At 36.3% G+C, this 18,310-nt stretch overlaps 3 protein-coding genes across 3 annotated transcripts; all 3 read right to left on the bottom strand.

Annotated features, from left to right (window-relative positions):
- Positions 1-2,001: 2,001 nt before the first annotated feature.
- Positions 2,002-7,276, bottom strand: LOC120011892 (U6 small nuclear RNA (adenine-(43)-N(6))-methyltransferase). Its single transcript, XM_038863056.1, has 9 exons — positions 6,981-7,276; positions 6,435-6,640; positions 5,868-6,324; positions 5,587-5,794; positions 4,469-4,576; positions 4,235-4,375; positions 4,065-4,134; positions 2,941-3,029; positions 2,002-2,478 (listed from the first exon to the last, which is right to left on the bottom strand). The coding sequence occupies exons 1-8, from the start codon at positions 7,208-7,210 to the stop codon at positions 2,956-2,958; spliced, it is 1,494 nt and encodes a 497-aa protein (XP_038718984.1). The 5' UTR covers positions 7,211-7,276; the 3' UTR covers positions 2,002-2,478; positions 2,941-2,955.
- A 1,204-nt stretch (positions 7,277-8,480) lies between these two features.
- Positions 8,481-11,786, bottom strand: LOC120013460 (E2F-associated phosphoprotein). The gene is made up of 3 exons (XM_038865270.1): positions 11,525-11,786; positions 10,260-10,425; positions 8,481-8,850 (listed from the first exon to the last, which is right to left on the bottom strand). The coding sequence occupies exons 1-3, from the start codon at positions 11,583-11,585 to the stop codon at positions 8,598-8,600; spliced, it is 480 nt and encodes a 159-aa protein (XP_038721198.1). The 5' UTR covers positions 11,586-11,786; the 3' UTR covers positions 8,481-8,597.
- Positions 11,787-13,981: 2,195 nt separating this feature from the next.
- On the bottom strand, positions 13,982-15,679 carry LOC120013548 (berberine bridge enzyme-like 8). The gene has a single exon (XM_038865384.1). It carries the CDS (start codon positions 15,672-15,674, stop codon positions 14,058-14,060), a length of 1,617 nt encoding a protein of 538 aa, XP_038721312.1. The 5' UTR covers positions 15,675-15,679; the 3' UTR covers positions 13,982-14,057.
- Between the last annotated feature and the right edge of the window lie 2,631 nt (positions 15,680-18,310).

Raw genomic sequence — 18,310 nt, 5'->3', positions numbered from 1 at the left:
AAGGAAATGTAGAGGTCGTGATTGATGGGCCCACGTAACGCGGTTTCTATGGATATAATAAAAACAATGAGAAAGAGCCACATATATAAATTTTTTAAGGCACACGAGGACATATATTCCATGATCATCATTGATTAATTAATTTTCAATTATTAGTGATTAATTAATGTTCATTATATATTTGTTTGTAGTAACCCACTACCATAGGAAAGTTAATAGTTTGATCAAATGGCGACAAATAGGGTTGCCACGGATTCAATGTGTGTTTGACAATATGATTACGGTCCGATTATTTAAATAGATATCATGATCTGATTATAATACTTTATCATGATCTCATTATTATTATTATTATATATAGTGAGACAAACTTACATCATTATGGCATCACTAATGATTGTACATCATACCATCCTAGGTTACTCTTAATTACATATATGTAAGTGCGGATGTGTTTTTGCCTCCAAAGATATTGTATGCTCTAGGATATCTCTACAGATATTCTTATATTCACAATAAGTTTTGTTTTCCAATACTAATACATTTGGTTAAGTGATTGTAAAAACGTGTTTACAAGATGTTTAGATATTCGGTAATGTAATTATATAGAACTCCGATGAAGACGTAGGAAGAGAGATTGAAAGGCATGGGCATGAGAAGAGAGAGATTTGTGATTTTGATTTTTAGGGTTTTGGTAGAGAATAAGGAATCATTTTTCAATTTTGTCCAAGTTTTTGAATTATCGAATAGCAACTCGAGTGTTAAAAGTAGTGCTACATGGGTTTCGACTATCAAAATAGCACCCCAAACTAAAAAAATCTACATTTCAAGGGGAGTGCTATATGCGGGTGCTAAAATAATATTTAGGGGGTGGGTGCCAAACTTGGTACTTTTTGATGAGAATGAGAGTTGTGCTATAACTAGAGGGAAATGTATTTAAGAATGAGATGTATAATTGAATTTCTATTTCAAATGGGTTTGGCCCCAAAAAAACCCCATTTTAACATCTCTCATTGGAATCAATGAATCTTAGCACTCCCCTATTGTATTGTTTGAGATACTAAAATAAGGTGTACATGTGGAATTTGGAGCTTTGTTTTTACGACTATTAGTAAAAGTGATACGTCAATTTTGGATCGTGGATTGATCAGTTAGAGTGATATAATTATAGTAAATATCAAGACTAATATTTCATATCAGATTGAAATGACTAAACTAAGTAGTATATAAGTAAAGTCCTTGCACCTCTCATACATCGACGCAATTTCTGACCCTACAAATTAATGACAACGACCCACGAATATCAAATTCATTTCAACTTCTAACTTGAAACGGACAATTTTATTGATGTGTTTGGGTTTCGATTTTCAATAGTAAAATTAAGTGATGTAATCTCACATGTGTACTTTACTTATTTCATGAGGGAATGTGAGTTGATGATGACGAAAAAAGTGGAAAAAAATTTAGAGTCATATATATATATATATATATATTTAAATTCAACACGTCAAAAACAGCTGGAGCCCATTAACACCTGTTTCTTGGAGTTATTCATATTTCATTGATGAAAAGGACTACATCTGATATGTAATACACAAAAGCATCCAATCTCTAACCAACCAAACATATCCTAAAACGATGACGCTTCCAAAGATTTTGCTAATCCGACAACCAATGACCACATGACACGTCACTTTCTTTCCTTTTGCCTTTCCTCTCTTTTAATGGGTATTAATAATCATATGGTCCAAGTGGAGAAAGAAAGAAACGTACTACTACTTACGTTTACCACATCCACTGTTCCACTCATCTCGCAATTATTGGCTTTCCTCATCCATTATCTGATGGCATAAGATTTCCATGCTATTTTTTTTTAATATAATAAAAATTCATTCTCGTCACTAAAAGATATGACTCATTTCAATTTCACTTAATTTTTTAATTTCTCAACTCGATCATGCATTGTTAAATTTTTCTCACAAACAATCACCGAAAATTGATGTGTCAGCCAAACATTCATATGACTTCGCCCTTAAAATTTTCTTTTTCTGTCAAAGTTTGACTCATTACAACACCACTTGACTTATTAGGGCCAAGCAGCCTGACCGATGGACTGAGCCCAAAATCCAAGCAGATTTGATTGGGCCTATGGCCCAATGGGGCAAGGAACAGGAGGCATTTGAATCTTAAGCCATGCTCTCATCCACTTCTTACACAGTGCATATCATAGCTAGATTGATTGAAAAAGGAGGCATCCCCATTTTCCAGCTTAATTCAAGTGACCACAAGGATTTTCGTTGGAGCCTCGGATTTTCCACTACCTTACAAGATGTTTTCATGGCCACCACATTGGACATCTCCGAAACTTCCAGTCTACTCCAGTACCAACTTCAGGTACCTAAGTTCTTCTCATTTAATCAATTCCTGTCTCATGTCCAATGTTTAATTCTCATCAGCAGCCACAATCCACAGCTGGTCCTGAATCAACAACACACTTACAGTAAAAACTTTAGAATCGTGTTTCGTTCCTGGCAATGAATTGAAATTACAACCATAAACAACACTCGTGCATAAGGCTCCCACGGGGGGCGAGGTCGGGGGGACAAGCAAGATGTACGTAGACCTTATCTCCACATAATATGCAAACTTGTAACCTCTATGAAGCCCACAAAAAAACAAAATTAACTAAAAAGGGAAGCCTTTCAGACAAAGCCATTGGTGAAGAAAGAAAGTTTCAAGTCAGAAAAGAGGTAAAACTAACATCACTTGTGTACATTTCTAAAGGAATAATACATTTTGACAGATGAATTTGAGGGCCAGAAATCGTAAGAAATATCATGAATGAAGCAAAACAAGGATTGTTGAATATTCAGTATCCTGTCCAGATGAATATTGTAAGATGCAAGTTCATCTGACGAAAAAACTGCTAAGTTACAGTACCTGGTGATGCGTAATCTATGTTCCTTTTTCTCTACAAAATTGGTGCTTTAGAACTTCCTCGAGTTGTTGGATTACTGATGAGAATGCTCCTGAAAGTAAAATAATCCACAAATTAGCGAATCTGCCATGAGAAACCACAATTACTTGACAATGCATGATATGAAGTTAGGGTTATGACTATCATTAACTTTATTGAAACATAATGCACTTTTTGACCAGAATGCAAGCACCAAAATGCGCATCACCCTTATTGGGTCACATGTAAGTGAGTTGCCAATGTGCAATTTATTTATTAATGGCTGATTGAAAGAATTAGAGGGCAATTGCAAATTTGGCGAACCATAATTTACGAGTACGGAGGCTATGATTTAGAATTTAAATGAGCAAGAAGCGAGCACAAGTCTCGCACGCACACTCTTTTTTTTTTTTTTTGCATAAGAGTAACTGCTTAACAATTAATCAATCAAACAAATATAAAGCAAATGTGAGACTTAAGAAGACATAATCCCTAAAGGTCATAGTTTGCTTCTAGAAATCGACGCCACATATTTTTCATTTTAGTTGATTTTAACACTCAGAAGGAATGAACTTCACAAATTGTGAGTGTAGTTGCAAAGGGTCTTTGATATAACCACCTGGCTCAGGTGGCACTTCCATATTTTGAATATCAAACAAGCATCAAGCTAAGCTAAGACTAAAAGAATAGATATAACCAAGAGAAAAGGAATGCTGTGTTGGCCAACCAACCACACTCAAAACATGCAATAAGAATCCATTTAAAAGAACAGATGCACTCAAAAGAAGACCTCAGCTGAACTAAAGGGAAGAATGAGATAAAACTGGCAGATAGAGCTTGGTCATGACTGAACCCATATAAGTGTTGCAAAGATGAGTTAAAAGCTAAGTAGGAGGCGTGAAAAATTGAAGGCGCAAAAGGAAGGTAGTATGAGAAGAAGATAATAGTGTCCTCTGATCAGCCCAAGTTATATTGTAGATAATTGAGGTAAGCGTACTTCTAAAAGAAATTGCTTAGGATTGAAAAAGAATTATAGAAAGTCAACAAAGAGCTTGTGCAAACACCCAAAAACTGCCACTTTAACAAAAACCAGAAGCACTGGGGGAACCTGCAATTGGGCTATCTCTATGTTGTAGTGATCCTTTCACTAGAAGGGTGCCAGCAATTTGCTGATAAACCTGCAAGAACAATTATTCGGAATCATTTAAATTCTTCAATCACATATGTCCTACCAATAGGAATGAATTCTGATAAGCCAAGGCTAAGATTCATGCTCACTGATATGCGGAAACTCGAGTTACTCAAGGCAGGGAGAGAATGCGATGAATGGTAAGACATCTCCAGCACATGTTCACCGTTGCTGGCTTCACTAGCCTCATTATTCAGGATCACGTCACAGTGTTCAACAGAAGCAGTCACCTATCAAAATTAGATTACACGACATGTAAGAATTCATCAAGGTTAAATACATAATAAAATAAAGATGGATAAATGGATGAAAATGAGCCTTACATCAACCGTAAATGAGGATGTATTCAATTTACAGGATGCACCACTACTGCAAAAGAAGGATTCAATTGATTGCAACACATCTACCGCGCTGAATTGGCGTTGAATACCCTATGGAATACAACAATTTCACGAAGACACATCAATGTTAATGAGAAAAGAAGTACATATCAATCTTTTTTATTGGAAAAGAATTTACTAACGCACCAAGGGGAAAAAACTGAAAGGATTACTAGGAAGAAAGAATTATATCAACAAGTACATTCCTAGAAGAAAAAGATACTAAAGCTTAAGACAATAAACTAGCTATCTAAAAAAAACATCAAATGAGGATTCCTTGTCATTGAGACTTAAATCCCAATCACCCAAAAATCAATCTATAACTTTTCAGAACATAACAGTACATATATGCATGTGATTGATACAGTCTATGCTTAAAAAGCACTTAACTGACCTAATTGGGAAATATTTTATTATCACACACAAAAAATGCTACAGCACATCTCTTTTTTGCTTTATTTACTCCTGGAGCTTGATGAGATACATCTTGGGGGGGGGGGGGGGGTGGTTGTTTTCAGGAGAGGGAAACATAATCTGCTATTCATACAATGGTGTAAAATAGACTTCATGTTTCAAGGACCTACTACGGTTGAGAATTCAGACAATCAAATAATGAAAGTCTGAGCTTTGATTTATGTTAGAACCGTCAGACCATGATTAAAGCGCCCTGACAACAATCAACACACCCAGACACACATAAGACAAGGCAGAGAGACCTCAAATTTGACTTTTTTACCATGAGAGTTCTCGACTTCTCAAAAAATAAACTATGCCAATTTGGCATTTCAAATTATTTTAGGCAATTATTATAGAATCAATAATGTAATTTATCCTGTCAATCCATGTAACATGTCTAAAACTCTAACTTGAAATGAGGCCATATTAATTGACTATACATGTGTGTTAACATTGAATTATTCATAGTAAAATGTGATTATCACACATGACAAACTATAACTTCAATGTGGATCATCCAGCAAGACAAATTTTTTCATGCCAGAGACATCAAAGCGTTGTTATGAAAAATTGAGAAAATATTCAAATGCAGTAAAAGTTCAAACCTCAAGAATGAAAGACAGGTTATTCCTCTGAGCAACACAAGGTGATATTATCTTCCTAGCAGGAGGTACAAAAGACCAAGCGAGCCCCCATCTACATGTATGGCCTTGGACAAATTCAGTTGTCTTTACTATGCTGACTCCGACTTGCCGAAGCTTTGATATGAGAAATTTAAGGTTTGATTTCCTTCCTACCATTGAAGTGTACCACCTGTGAACCAAGTATACACAATAAGTCTCCATATTGTAATAATACATTGAGATGCTAGACATTGATGAAATACCGAAACGACTGCTGCAACAAGACACTATCTTCAATAATACGGGTGATAAAAGCCTTTTCTCCACCGGGACAAACCATCTCATCTGGCGTCCCGCCACAAGAAGTTTTTGGATTTAGTCCTGCTGCCTCTAGTGTTTCAAAAAATGGAGGATTACACATGCAGAAGTCGAACTTTTCGCCATCTTTGACAACACCAAGAAGTACAGGTGGTCCATAATAACTCTTATCTGCACTGCTGGACAAATCAAATGGATAAGATGGCAATGGCTCCCCTTCCTTACCAACAGTCCAGCATAAATCGGTTTGGCTTTCACCAGAGCCTGACTCGCCATTATGTGATTCTTTGAGAGAATTGGAGTCTTGACTAGTCAGAACTTCCCTAATTTCAATTAGCTCTGATATCTGTGGATTATTTTTAACATTTTTCTTCGCCCATTCTAATGCTACCTCAGTTGCATCTGAAACAATTTCGAAACAAAATAATCCAAATTAAATTTTTTATGGGATTCAAACCTAAATAGAGCATGTTTCTTATCTGATTAGTCATCAAAACATAACTAAACACTACCTGTCCCAACAAAACTCCACCCCAGCAGAGATGCTCCAAGCAGTGGGTAAATGCAATTGGCTCCGGTCCCTATATCAAAACCCTTCACATTATCTCCATCAGCATTGGTCTTCAGAATAACGTCAGAGGAGAGAAGATCTTCAATCCAATGAATGTAATTTGATCTGTTAGGTACTGTAGGACAGAGCTGTCCATCAGGTATCCACCTAGAAGATTATAGCTTAAATTAAAAATAAAAATTTACCACATTGGCTATTTCAAGAGAAAAAAAATTTGCACACCATATTACCCATATTCAGAATTTCCAAAAGAATTCCAACATTTTATGAAATGATATTTTGAGAGTTTACCCAATAACCAAACGATAACCTTTTCTTCATACCTCAAGCACCCCAAAAAAAACTCAGCAATTTATTAGACTAAGAAGGAAAAAGAATAAAGAGAAAAACTTCTCGCCAGAAACGCTATTAATACCCAACCATAGTTCCACGCAATTGAGCAGCAAAGTAAAATCTCTTTGTACATTAAAGAATAATTGAAGTTTACCAATTAAGACCATGATCGTGGAGAAGGAGGACGCGGGTGAGCTCTCGGGTGGCGTTGAAGTTAGTCCAGTCGATTTTGGGTCGACCGTCGCGAGAGTATGAGACGAAGGAATTGAAAGAAGGATATAGAGAAGCCAAGAGAGCAAAGTCGGGTGGGTTGTCGGAGTATTTGTTGTTTGGATGGATGGTGGGTCGCTCCGCTCTCTTCCTCTTGTTCTTCCTGCCCCCCATTACTTCACCTGTACAGTGAAAAATCACAAACTAAGGTTTTTCCCCTTCAAATCCGGAAGAAGCAGCCCCGTCTCACTTCTGGGCGGGTCTGGTAGAGAGGACATTGTGGGCCTTGGGCCTTAATATGAGTAATGAACTGGGTTGGATTTGGGCTCGAATGTAAGTTGTACTTTTTTATATAAAATTATTAGATTATAGAAAATTTTGAGGTTAGGGATCTCACTCTTTATTTTAAGTGTGAGATCCATCTAACACCATTTATTTGGTGCAAGTGCGGCTTTTCACACATGATAGAGTTCGCACTTGAGAAGCTCTTGTTAGATTAAAATGATATATATATCCATCAAGATGAGGATATAGTTCACGACTTCTCAACTGTGACGTCTGTAATTTTGAGTTTATGCACATTCGTTTTTTGTATGTATTCAAAAGTGAAATAGATGCTGAGATCAAGCTTTATGGCCGTGCCGTAAAGTATGAAGATGATGGAAGGCTTCAGCCGCAACAATAAGATTATCAGTAATAAGCCTGCCATGAATAAAAGCACTCTGTTGTTATGAAATTATAGTTGCCATAAGCACTTCGAAATAATTTTGTACATTACAGTACATAGGCTAATCGGCCTAAAATGAGGGATATTCTGGGACTTTTACTTTAGGGATCAAAGCTATCAGAGTACGATTAATTGACTGGTGGAATTCTCCTCCATTCAAAAGCTACAGAACAGCTTCAGTAACTTTTGGACCAACCAAGGCCCAAAATTTTTGGAAGAAAAGGGCAGGGAGACCATCATGACCTGGAACTCTTGTGGGATGCATTTGGAATAAAGCAAACTGAACTTCCATCTGACACCATTCATTTGGTACAAGTGTGGTTCTCCACACATAATGGGGCCCGCACCTAAGAAGCCATTGTTAGATTAAAATGCTATATATATATCCATCAAGATGAGGATATAGTTCATGACTTCTCAACTGTGAACATCCGTAATTTTGAGTTTATGCACATTTGTTTTTTGTATGTACTCAAAAGTGAAACGGATGGCCCTCACTGATTCACATAAATAGCATTTTTATATAGTCAAAAGTAAAATAAATGGGACCCTACTAATTAACAGAAACAGCCGATCAGACATCCGTAATATATAAAGTTACGAATGTTCGCATGTAAGCAGTCCTGGGATAGAGTTATACTGTGTTTTATTTGAGCGATAAATTCTCGTGTTGATCCACTCCAAACTGGACAGAAATACTCCACAAAAGAACACATGGGAAATAACAATGTAGTAGTAGTGTCATTGACCTGCTGAAAGAACATGAACTACAACGTTGTGATTCATGTAGAACTTACAAATCATTCCATTACATAATCAAAGAGAATGTACAGCTCAAGACTCGCTGGGAAGAACATCGAAGAAATGATAAACCTCCTCTTCGTCAATAACTCCAACTTCAGTCGAGCAAACTGAGCAGCAGACTTTCTTGAATGTTTCAGCACGAGCAGAACTGGGTTCGCTCCCACCAGAATCTCTCTTCCTTTTGCCTCTTCTCTGGTTTAGACTTATTTGCCGTACTTCTCCACGCACAATCTTGCAGTTGCGAACAAAAACCGCCCTGTATTGGGTTAAATATTTTTCATGTCTGCGGAGAAGTTGATCAAAATCAGCAACTAATTACATCGCATATAGTAGTACTTCCAGCTAAAAACTGCTTCATACTTCAAAATTAACATCACATAGATCCTTAAGGGAATTCATCAACATTACAACTACCACTGCAGAAGAGCAGAAATGATTTACTATTATAGCATTTAATAAATAAATTTCCCCTTGGAAGAACTTAAAATAATTCAGTCATTTAAAACACAAGAAAGCAACTTCTTAAATGCATACTCAACAATTAGCTACATCCGCTTAACAGATTCAATGATATGAGCTTATTCTTTTCCGAACAAATAATCAAAATTTTTTTTACCCGATAAACGACACATTACTTTTCAGGCAGGGAAGAATTGGGTACATTCTTCATCGTCATAATCAATATGCAAAATTCTGCTCGTTAGACTTCAAAATCAGACACGAGTTATAACATGAATTTTAGCTTTATAATGACATAGGAACAAGCATTTATCTCATGCTTTACAAGCATAAAGCATTTGCTGCAAAGAATGCAACAGAAATTGCCTACTAAAATGATAAGAAGTGCCTCTTTGATTGTGGATAATAATTGAACAAGTTCCCTAAAACACAGAAGAAGACGAAAGACGTGAAAGAAGGAACTTCTTCTAACTCACAGAATGCCAGGCCTTCAGGAGTAGCTACCACAAGCATGTCATTTTTGAAATCTAGCAAGATGCTTTTTGAATCTGCTATACCCTACAGGTTCACCATAAAGACAACCACATAATATCTATCGCATGCCATGTGCCACTATTGCATACCAGTAAACCTAGTGAAAACAACTCGTAGAATAACAACTATGGAAAATGACAGTATAACCAAAGTGTTGCTTTTGTTGTAATTTATTGCCACTAGTAAGTTCTGAAATACGAATTTCAAACAAAGAAAAGCCCAAATACAGAGATGCTCCCCTTGTCACAGCCCCAAAAAATGTGTGTATGTACGAAGGTAAAAGGAACAAAGCCTTCTATATAAGGCTCCTGCAGTGGTACAAGGGCCCGGAATGCATCCTTACCCCCTGCAGATGCATGATTGATGTAGCTCCTGTTTGCACATTCTTGGTGCTGCAATAAATTTCCAGCCAAAAAAAAGGACAAAAGCATCTTGATTAACTTTTTACTTCCATTCTTAACTTATGCTTATTGATGTTTTTCACCATGTTCATAAAATTAGCTTTCGTCCGCAAAGCTAGACGTTTACTTATGTAGCATTCTCATCCATCAGCTCAAGAACAATCTTGGAAGACTAATGACGAGACTTTGACAAGCAATGCACACAGATAAGTGTAACTTTAACAACAGATTCAATAGAGAGCAGAATAGGAGCATATCAAACAATATCTTATTTAGAATGAAGATGCAATTGACTAACCTTTGACACTCCAAACAGAGGGTCGTGAAACAAGCTGGACAGCTAAGTACAGCATCAGTATTAGATCCTCTTCTCTGCTTGTTAGCCCATTTTTCATCTTTCTCATCAAGATCTGAATCATAGAACTCTGGTTTGATAGAATAGTCTATTACATCATCATCTGAAACTGAAAAGTCCAAATACATACTCTTATTAGATTGTGTGCCTTAAATGACTGTTCGCAGAAACGTAAATTTTCGCAAATCAATTATAAATAAAAGAAATAAGCCATTACAAGTTGTAAGTATCAGAAATTTGTAAATACTCAGACGATAAACTATTTTTACAAAGCCACTAGTTGTAATTCCTTACAAAGCCTATAATGCATAAATAAGCTGAAGTAGAGATATATGCACCTAAAACAACAAAAGAAACGTGAAAGTTGCACTCAAGTTGAACCCTAAACCTAAACTCCTAATATAAACAAGAAAGTTCATAGATAGCTGCTATCAGGAATTTCCTAAGGAATGGCAAACAATGGAGACTTATAACAAAAGAGAGTAACTTGAAAACTAGTGCTGATTATTGATTCAATAAAAACTGCCTAAGAAGAGAAGTGAAGATCTATACAGAGGCTCAAAACATTCAGTTGAAAACAGTGCATATGAATAGAGGGTCATAAAATCATTTTGTTTCATGCTACAAAGTACAAACTATTGGAGTAGATATCAATCCAAAGGATACTGAAGTGGCATGGTAACAATAACACATCATGATACTAGTAATTAAGTCCCAAACAACAAGAAAGCAAATGATTGACAGATATATAACCCAGCAGAACACTGTAAATATATGTGTGTGTATATATATATAGCTAACAGTAACAGCCAATGAAAGTGCTACCTCCCTAGATTACCAATGAGAAGCAAACAGTCAAACAATATGGAAAAATTATATCCAGTGATTTTTGAATTATGAAATGAAGTGAATGGATTTTACTATTTAGTATGATACAAGAACACAGACATGTTAGATTTCAGGAAAAAAATCATCAATTCATCAACAGTAACGAGTGTTATTCATATCTTGCCAAAAAACAGCCCATGGTTGTGGCAATTACAATGGTGGGAATACATAAAAACCCATCAATTCCTCGAAAGTAACACAGCTGCTCTTACAGTTTAAAAACTCGAATTTTTATTTGAGATGAACACAGAACAGGTGAGCAACGATTGTAAATTGTAATATTTGCAATTGGATGTGTGATATAAAAAAATTAAACATACCCGTTTGTTGTGAATTAGTTGGGGATTCAACGGCATCTTTGTTTTTGTTCTCTCCTTCCATCTTTGTCCAAAACTGGACGAGTCGGCCCCAACTCGTATAACTAAGATGAACGGCGTCTGTGGGAGTTCAATTCAATCACCACAGGTCTTGGGCGGGTTGGATTGTCAAGCGAGGGAGAAAGCCACACCTACGGTCGGTTTGTTTGGGAATTAAGGTGTTGGGAGGTGATAGGGGTCAGGCGAGGTTAGGCCGGGGTGACAAAACTCTGTATACCAAATTTGTCCGATATGTATTAAATCAGATTTTATTTGAAATTCGGGTCTAAATATAAAATTTTTATTCGATTTAAAATCCAATCCAGATCCAAAAAGATAAATATTATCCAGGTCCTACTTTGAATTAAGTTATTATTCGATTTATTTGCCTTGATTTAAATCAATCTAAATTTGATCAATTAAACATGTTCTAAATCCAATTAGGGTTAAGATATAATATGATCGAAATCGATTTTTTACCAACCTAGGTAAGGTGTCAACGTGGGATAGCCCGATCCTGCCCGGAATGAGATGGCAATCGGCCTTCAGCCCGGAACGGCCTAGTCTGTTTGGGGCCGGGAAGACGGCTCATTGTCCAAGGTCAACGTGTCATGCCAGGCCCAGCCCAGCACCTCTTCATGGGCTGGGCTGGGCTGGGGTTTCGGGCTCACCAGACCGGCCTGTTTTGTTGACGGGCCGGCTCACCTAGCCCGTCCCAGTCTCCCAGAGCTGTCCAAGCTTCTTCTTCATCACTTCACTTGGGAGTTCCAACTGCTCTAAATCCCGCAATCTCTCTACCGCAAACTCTTAAAGCCGTGGACACGGTCCTCTCCAGTTCAACGACTTTCTTAAGCTCAACAATTCGTCCGGTTCGTGCGGTTACAGACTCCAATAGACTACACAACATAGCCGCCACTCCCTTTCTACCCTGGTCAACGAAGCTTCACTTCTCATTCCCAAAGAAACCTGAAAGTGCGTTCTCGAGGTTCCTCTACGGTTCTCAAACCAACGTAACGAGTGGGATTACGGAGATTAACCAAAGCCAATTCTCATAATTTGTGCATACTTTATTGACATAATGAACATTATATTAGACTCTCGGGCGGCTTGTAAATAAAGATATCTGATAATTTGTACATACTTGATTGGCATAATGAACATTAGATTAGAACTTGAGCTGGAGAAGTATGTAACTTTTACATTAATTTCTTTGTAAAAGAGAATAATAATAACAACCGGGTGTTCTCTACAGGATGTTCTTGGCAGAGATTGCCTGTAAAAATAGTAATGGAAACAACAACTATGGTTGCTATTTAGGACAACATTAACTACATAAAAACATTAAAGAAACGTATTTTAAGAAAATTAGCCACCACAGGTTTGCTTTAATAATATCCCTTTCATTTGGCAATTATAGAAACATTGTTAGCCAAAAATATTGAAAATAAAAACAGCCAATATTCAGGTAAAAGTTCAACAGCAAAACCAATAAAATGGAATACTGTCTCCTAAAGAAAGGCCACCACCTATTTTCCTGCAGTTTTGGATTCCAACTAAACCCACGAATAGTGTCATAAACACTTGCATAATAACGTGTCCATAAGACCAATTATCCAAGCCGCAACCACTTCCTGCTTGGCATCCTTTATAGTCGAAGGTATTTATTTTCCGAAGAACTGTGCATTTTTTTTCCTTACATAATTCAATAAGATATTAGAATAACCATTTGAGATGATGATTAAGTAAAGAGGAAATCCCCTGAAATGCAAACAAAATCTGACATCCAAAAGCAACTTTAGTAGTTAAAAAACAGCAAAGTAAAAGGTGTGTTTTAAACAGTTGAGCTCATGGAAAGTTTAAAGTTCAATCCCTGGAGTCAACCTCATATTAAGAACTTTTATTCTTTAGGGAACTGTAAGAGTTCGCCAGCATTCAATAGAATTGATTCAAAGACACTTGTGATTTGCTAGTATAATCAAATCCTTTGCCAGGTATTGAATGCTTGTGTTTCATCCCATCAGTGGAAGGGCGTATCTTGGGTTTTGTCTCTAGTTGAGAAATAAAGCAGCCGGTATCGTGCAAAGATGAGATTCGGGTAACAGATGAGTGGTGGTGGGCCAGATGATGAAACGATGGGACCAGTTTTAAATTATTTTTGAGCCTGATGTGTCGGGCCAGACAGGCTTGGTTCGACCTTTTTTTTTTTTGAACCCGGCCTTATTAGGTTATAAGAAAAGAAATGACAATGGTTCCTCGTAAAAAAATTTTACGGCCCCTCTTATTTCGTAGAGGAGTTGAATATTTGAATGTAAGCTAATGAACAACTTTAAAGATAAAATGTAAAATTCGCTCACAATTAACAAATTTAAATTACAAGGTTTTATTTGAAAGAATGACACAATGCTTTATTTAGTACAAAGATGAAAGAACACAATAATTTCTTTAATAATTATAGCTAGTCATCTATTGCATACATCAATAAATCAAACAAATAGATCTACTTCTTCTTGTATGGAAGGGTAGGCACACTTTGTTCATTCTTAAAGAAATTACCAGGATCAACCTTGGTCTTAATTTGCACCAACCTGTTAAAATTCTCCATAAAGTATTTGATCCCATAAACCCTACCTTCAAAGTATCTGTTCTTGCCTTGATTGTTAATACCCAAATCAAGATCCTTATAGTTCAAGAATGCATGTCTAGGGTTCTTGGACACAAATGGTGTCATGTAACTATAGAGCTCCCTGGTCAAATTGATATACTTATTAGCAGCCTCAGTTCCATCTTCATCCCAATTTGTTGCATACATGATCTTCCACAAGTTCCCAGCCCGGTGCGGAAAAGGTGTCGCAGTGGCCGGAATCTCAGCCATTCTACCACCATAAGGATTGAAAGTCAGGATTGGTCTCTCTAATTCAATCATTTTCTTCCAAATCCCCTCCAAGCCCTCCTTTGGAATTGGTTTTGTGACGTAATCTGATTTTCTCTTCAAATGGGTTAGTACTTGGGGTACCCTGCTAAGTAGAGCATTAGTTGGTGTCCCAATTGGGAAATTAGTCCAATACAAGACTGATTCAAGCCAACCCATTTCAATACAATCAGATTGAACCAAACCCAATTCAGGGAAGCTCTCATTCATGATTTTGAGTAGTCTAGTTGAGTCACCAAGAAATAGGGCAAGAAATGAAGCCCTAATTGTTTTCCCCCCAATTCCACTTGTACTGCTACTATTCACAACATCCATATTAAGCCTAATGAAGAGGTTTTGATCAAGATTTGGTGCAACTTGTTCCCAACTATGCACTATATTTGTTGCATTTTGTTCTAATGTCCTCCTCACTGTAAAAACAGTGACTACTTCAGGGACATGGATAACTTTTATCTTGTATGAGACAACTACACCAAAACTACCTCCTCCTCCTCCTATAATTGCCCAAAACAAATCCTCCCCCATTGATTTCCTATCAAGAAGTCTGCCTTGAACATCAATCAACTTCGCGTCGACGATGTTGTCGACGGTTAGGCCGTATTTTCTCATCATATTACCATACCCTCCTCCACTAAAATGTCCACCAACACCAACTGTTGGACAAACCCCAGCGGGGAACCCCCAGGTCTTGTTCTTCTCATTGATGCTGTAGTAGACCTCACCGAGAGTCGCCCCGGTATGGACCCAAGCAGTCTCGGTGGCTACATCGATGTCGATGGACCGGAGATTGAACATGTCGAGAACAAAAAATGGGACAATGTTTGATACATAAGATAAGCCCTCAAAATCATGCCCTCCACTCCTGATTTTCATCTGCAATCCATGTTTTTGAGCACAAATTATGGTAGCTTGGATGTGAGATTCGTGCAATGCAGTGAGGATTAGGATTGGTTTGGGGGTCGTGGACGTATTGAATCGGAGATTTCGAATGTAGGATTGTAGAACAGAAGAGTAGGAAGAGTTGCCTTGAGTGTAAATTGCATTGGAGATTGGATGGGATGGCAAAGCATGGTCTATTAGGCATTGGAGGAAGGTTTCATTTGTTGAATTTGAAGTAGCGAAACAGGGTGTTATTGAGAGAAGAATTGATAGCAATGGAAGAATCCTAAGCCTTGAAATGCCCATATTTGGAGTTCGTTAATCTCGTTAGGATGTAAATGTATATATAAGAGAAGGGTTTATGACTTTTCTTTTTCTTAAGCAATATATTGGAGGATTATGCAAGCCACCTAATGAATTTGTTGACCAAGAAAATTCAAAGTAAAATTTGGACACGTAATGTAATCAAAAAAAAATTCAAAAGGAAACAACATGAATGATTTATCAAAAACAAAAAACACAATGAAACAATAAAATCCCATAAATAAAAATTTACATTAGAAATAATAAATGTAGAGATTATTTACGATCACAATGAATGAATGTAGAGATTATCATGCATTGAAATATAATGAATTAATGATAATGGACAATCATGAAAGCATATAAAGGAAAGTAAATAAATTATAGTAATTTTTAAATAAAAATAAATCACAATAAATGTAGATAAATTCTTTCCGTTCGAAGACGATCTATACATTAAATGAAGATTATCATGCATTTAGATATAATGATAACAGATACAAAAATATTTATATCTGTCTCAATCAGCGCATAAATGCCATTATTAATGTACGCCATATTATTGTGTCTGAAGTATACTAAAAATATATGTACGTGTATATACTGATAGTATAAGTAAATTAGTCAACATGGTTGGTTAAGTTATCTGCTCAGAACTTTGAGATCCAATGTTTCATTCTCATCAGGGGGTTGAGATTTGGCATCCGCTGTGGTTGCCTTCACGTCTCTCGGGCATGACTTATCGTCGTTGGAAACAAAAACATGCATTAAACAGTGATATTGAAGACCTAAAAACCTAGCATGACTCTCCCTCTTATCTCTTTCCCTTTTCTCTCCATCTTTTTTTCTTTTTGATAAGATTTCTCACAAAGTTTCAATAGACAAAAATTACTTAATTTTAATTCATCACCAATTGAAATCACTTTAGTAATCAAAGTGATATTATTTAGTCATGACTAACATTATTTAATTATGTCTAGGCAAGTTCTAATTGATCTTAGTTACTCAGGACTAACTAAGATCACTTAATTTTAATTCATCACCAATTGAACATTATTTAGTCATGACTAGGTGATGCAAATGGGCTCACCTTAATTATCACAAGGATATTTGCATCACTAGGCAAGTTCTAATTGATCTTAGTTACTCATGACTAACTAAGATCACTTAATTCTAAGTCATCACCAATTGAGATCAAATTTTTTTTTTTGTTTTTTTTTTTTAAATTCATGACTAGGCAACACCTAATTGATCTTATTTAGTGATCAAAGTGATATTATGTAGTCATGACTAACATGATTTAGTCATGATTAGATAATATCTAATTGATCTTTGTTACTCATGAATAACTAAGATCACTTAATTTCATCACCAACTGAGTTCAGTTTATTTATTTATTTATTATATTTTTATTGATCTAATTGATCTATTTTTTGGGTTTAACGAATGGGTGTGTTCTCTGCATATTTTATTCACTTTCCAACGTCCATCTTCACGAAGCACTCAATCTTACTATACATCCAACCCTCTTTGTCCTCCTTTTCTTTATGCAAGGATCATCATTGTACACCTCTCCTTTCCTCTCCTCGCACGATGACAGCTAAAAGTTTGAAATTTCCACTCGCCATTCTTGCCTTTAACACCTGAAGCTTTTAGGACACATAATCCTTGCAATCTTGCGTGAACTTGGTACAAATCAAATAACTCCTCTAAACTATTGAAGCTTTTAGGACACAGATTGAATCCTTGCAATTTTGCGTGAGCTTGGTACAAATCAAATAACTCCTCTAAAATTGTTATCATGAATTTGCATTGGAAAAAAAAATAGTTGGTGTCTTGGGAACTTGCTACATGTGTGCATGCTGCTATCCTTTATCAATAATAAGGGTATTACGAGACTAAAAAAAACCAAGTATTTATTGTTCTCCACTTAGCAATTAATACAAGTATATTTGAATCTCTAGTATTCTCTATTCAAAAATACTTTTCCTTTCCACATACTATCCTTGGTGGATATATATCTATCTATTACTTCCATTCTAAACTTGGAAGGAAAGGCGGGCGAGTTGGCGTTGCTTACTGTCGTCAAAGCTGACTGTTCGATTTGTCCTGCTTTTCTTTCATCTTATGGCTGTGCTTGGGTGTTGTTGCACATTTGATTTTCTCTTTTTCTTTGTGTTGTCGTCTTATGAGTTATGAGAGCAGCTTCTGCACATCTTCTTGGTCTAGCTTTTGATTTCTGCAGTATTCCCTGCACGCGGTTCATGCACAGATCTTTCGCTTTTGTTCTGAACTTTTGGGCTTTCGTCTTTAAAGCTTCAAACTTGGCAATTGTTCAAACTTGCAAATGTTCAATATAATGTGTGTTATGAATAATTCAAACAATTTGATTGACCCACTAGAAGGTCTAAATAACATGCATATACATATATACATACATACATATATATGAACACTATTAATAGCTATAGCCTAGAAAGAAAATAATACGGCAGGAAGTCGTATTTACAACTACTACAAATTTTATATGTGAATGCCTTACATATATAGTAGAAGTGGTTGAAGTTGACCAAATTTTATAATAAGTCTTATACTATACCTCATAGGAATTCTGATGTATGACTATCCCACATTGTTAA

The sequence above is a fragment of the Tripterygium wilfordii genome, chromosome 13 (assembly GCF_013401445.1).
Source record: "Tripterygium wilfordii isolate XIE 37 chromosome 13, ASM1340144v1, whole genome shotgun sequence".
Classification (NCBI taxonomy): Eukaryota; Viridiplantae; Streptophyta; class Magnoliopsida; order Celastrales; family Celastraceae; genus Tripterygium; species Tripterygium wilfordii.
Note: the sequence above shows the minus strand (reverse complement) of the source record. Positions and strands in the feature narration are given on the sequence as shown.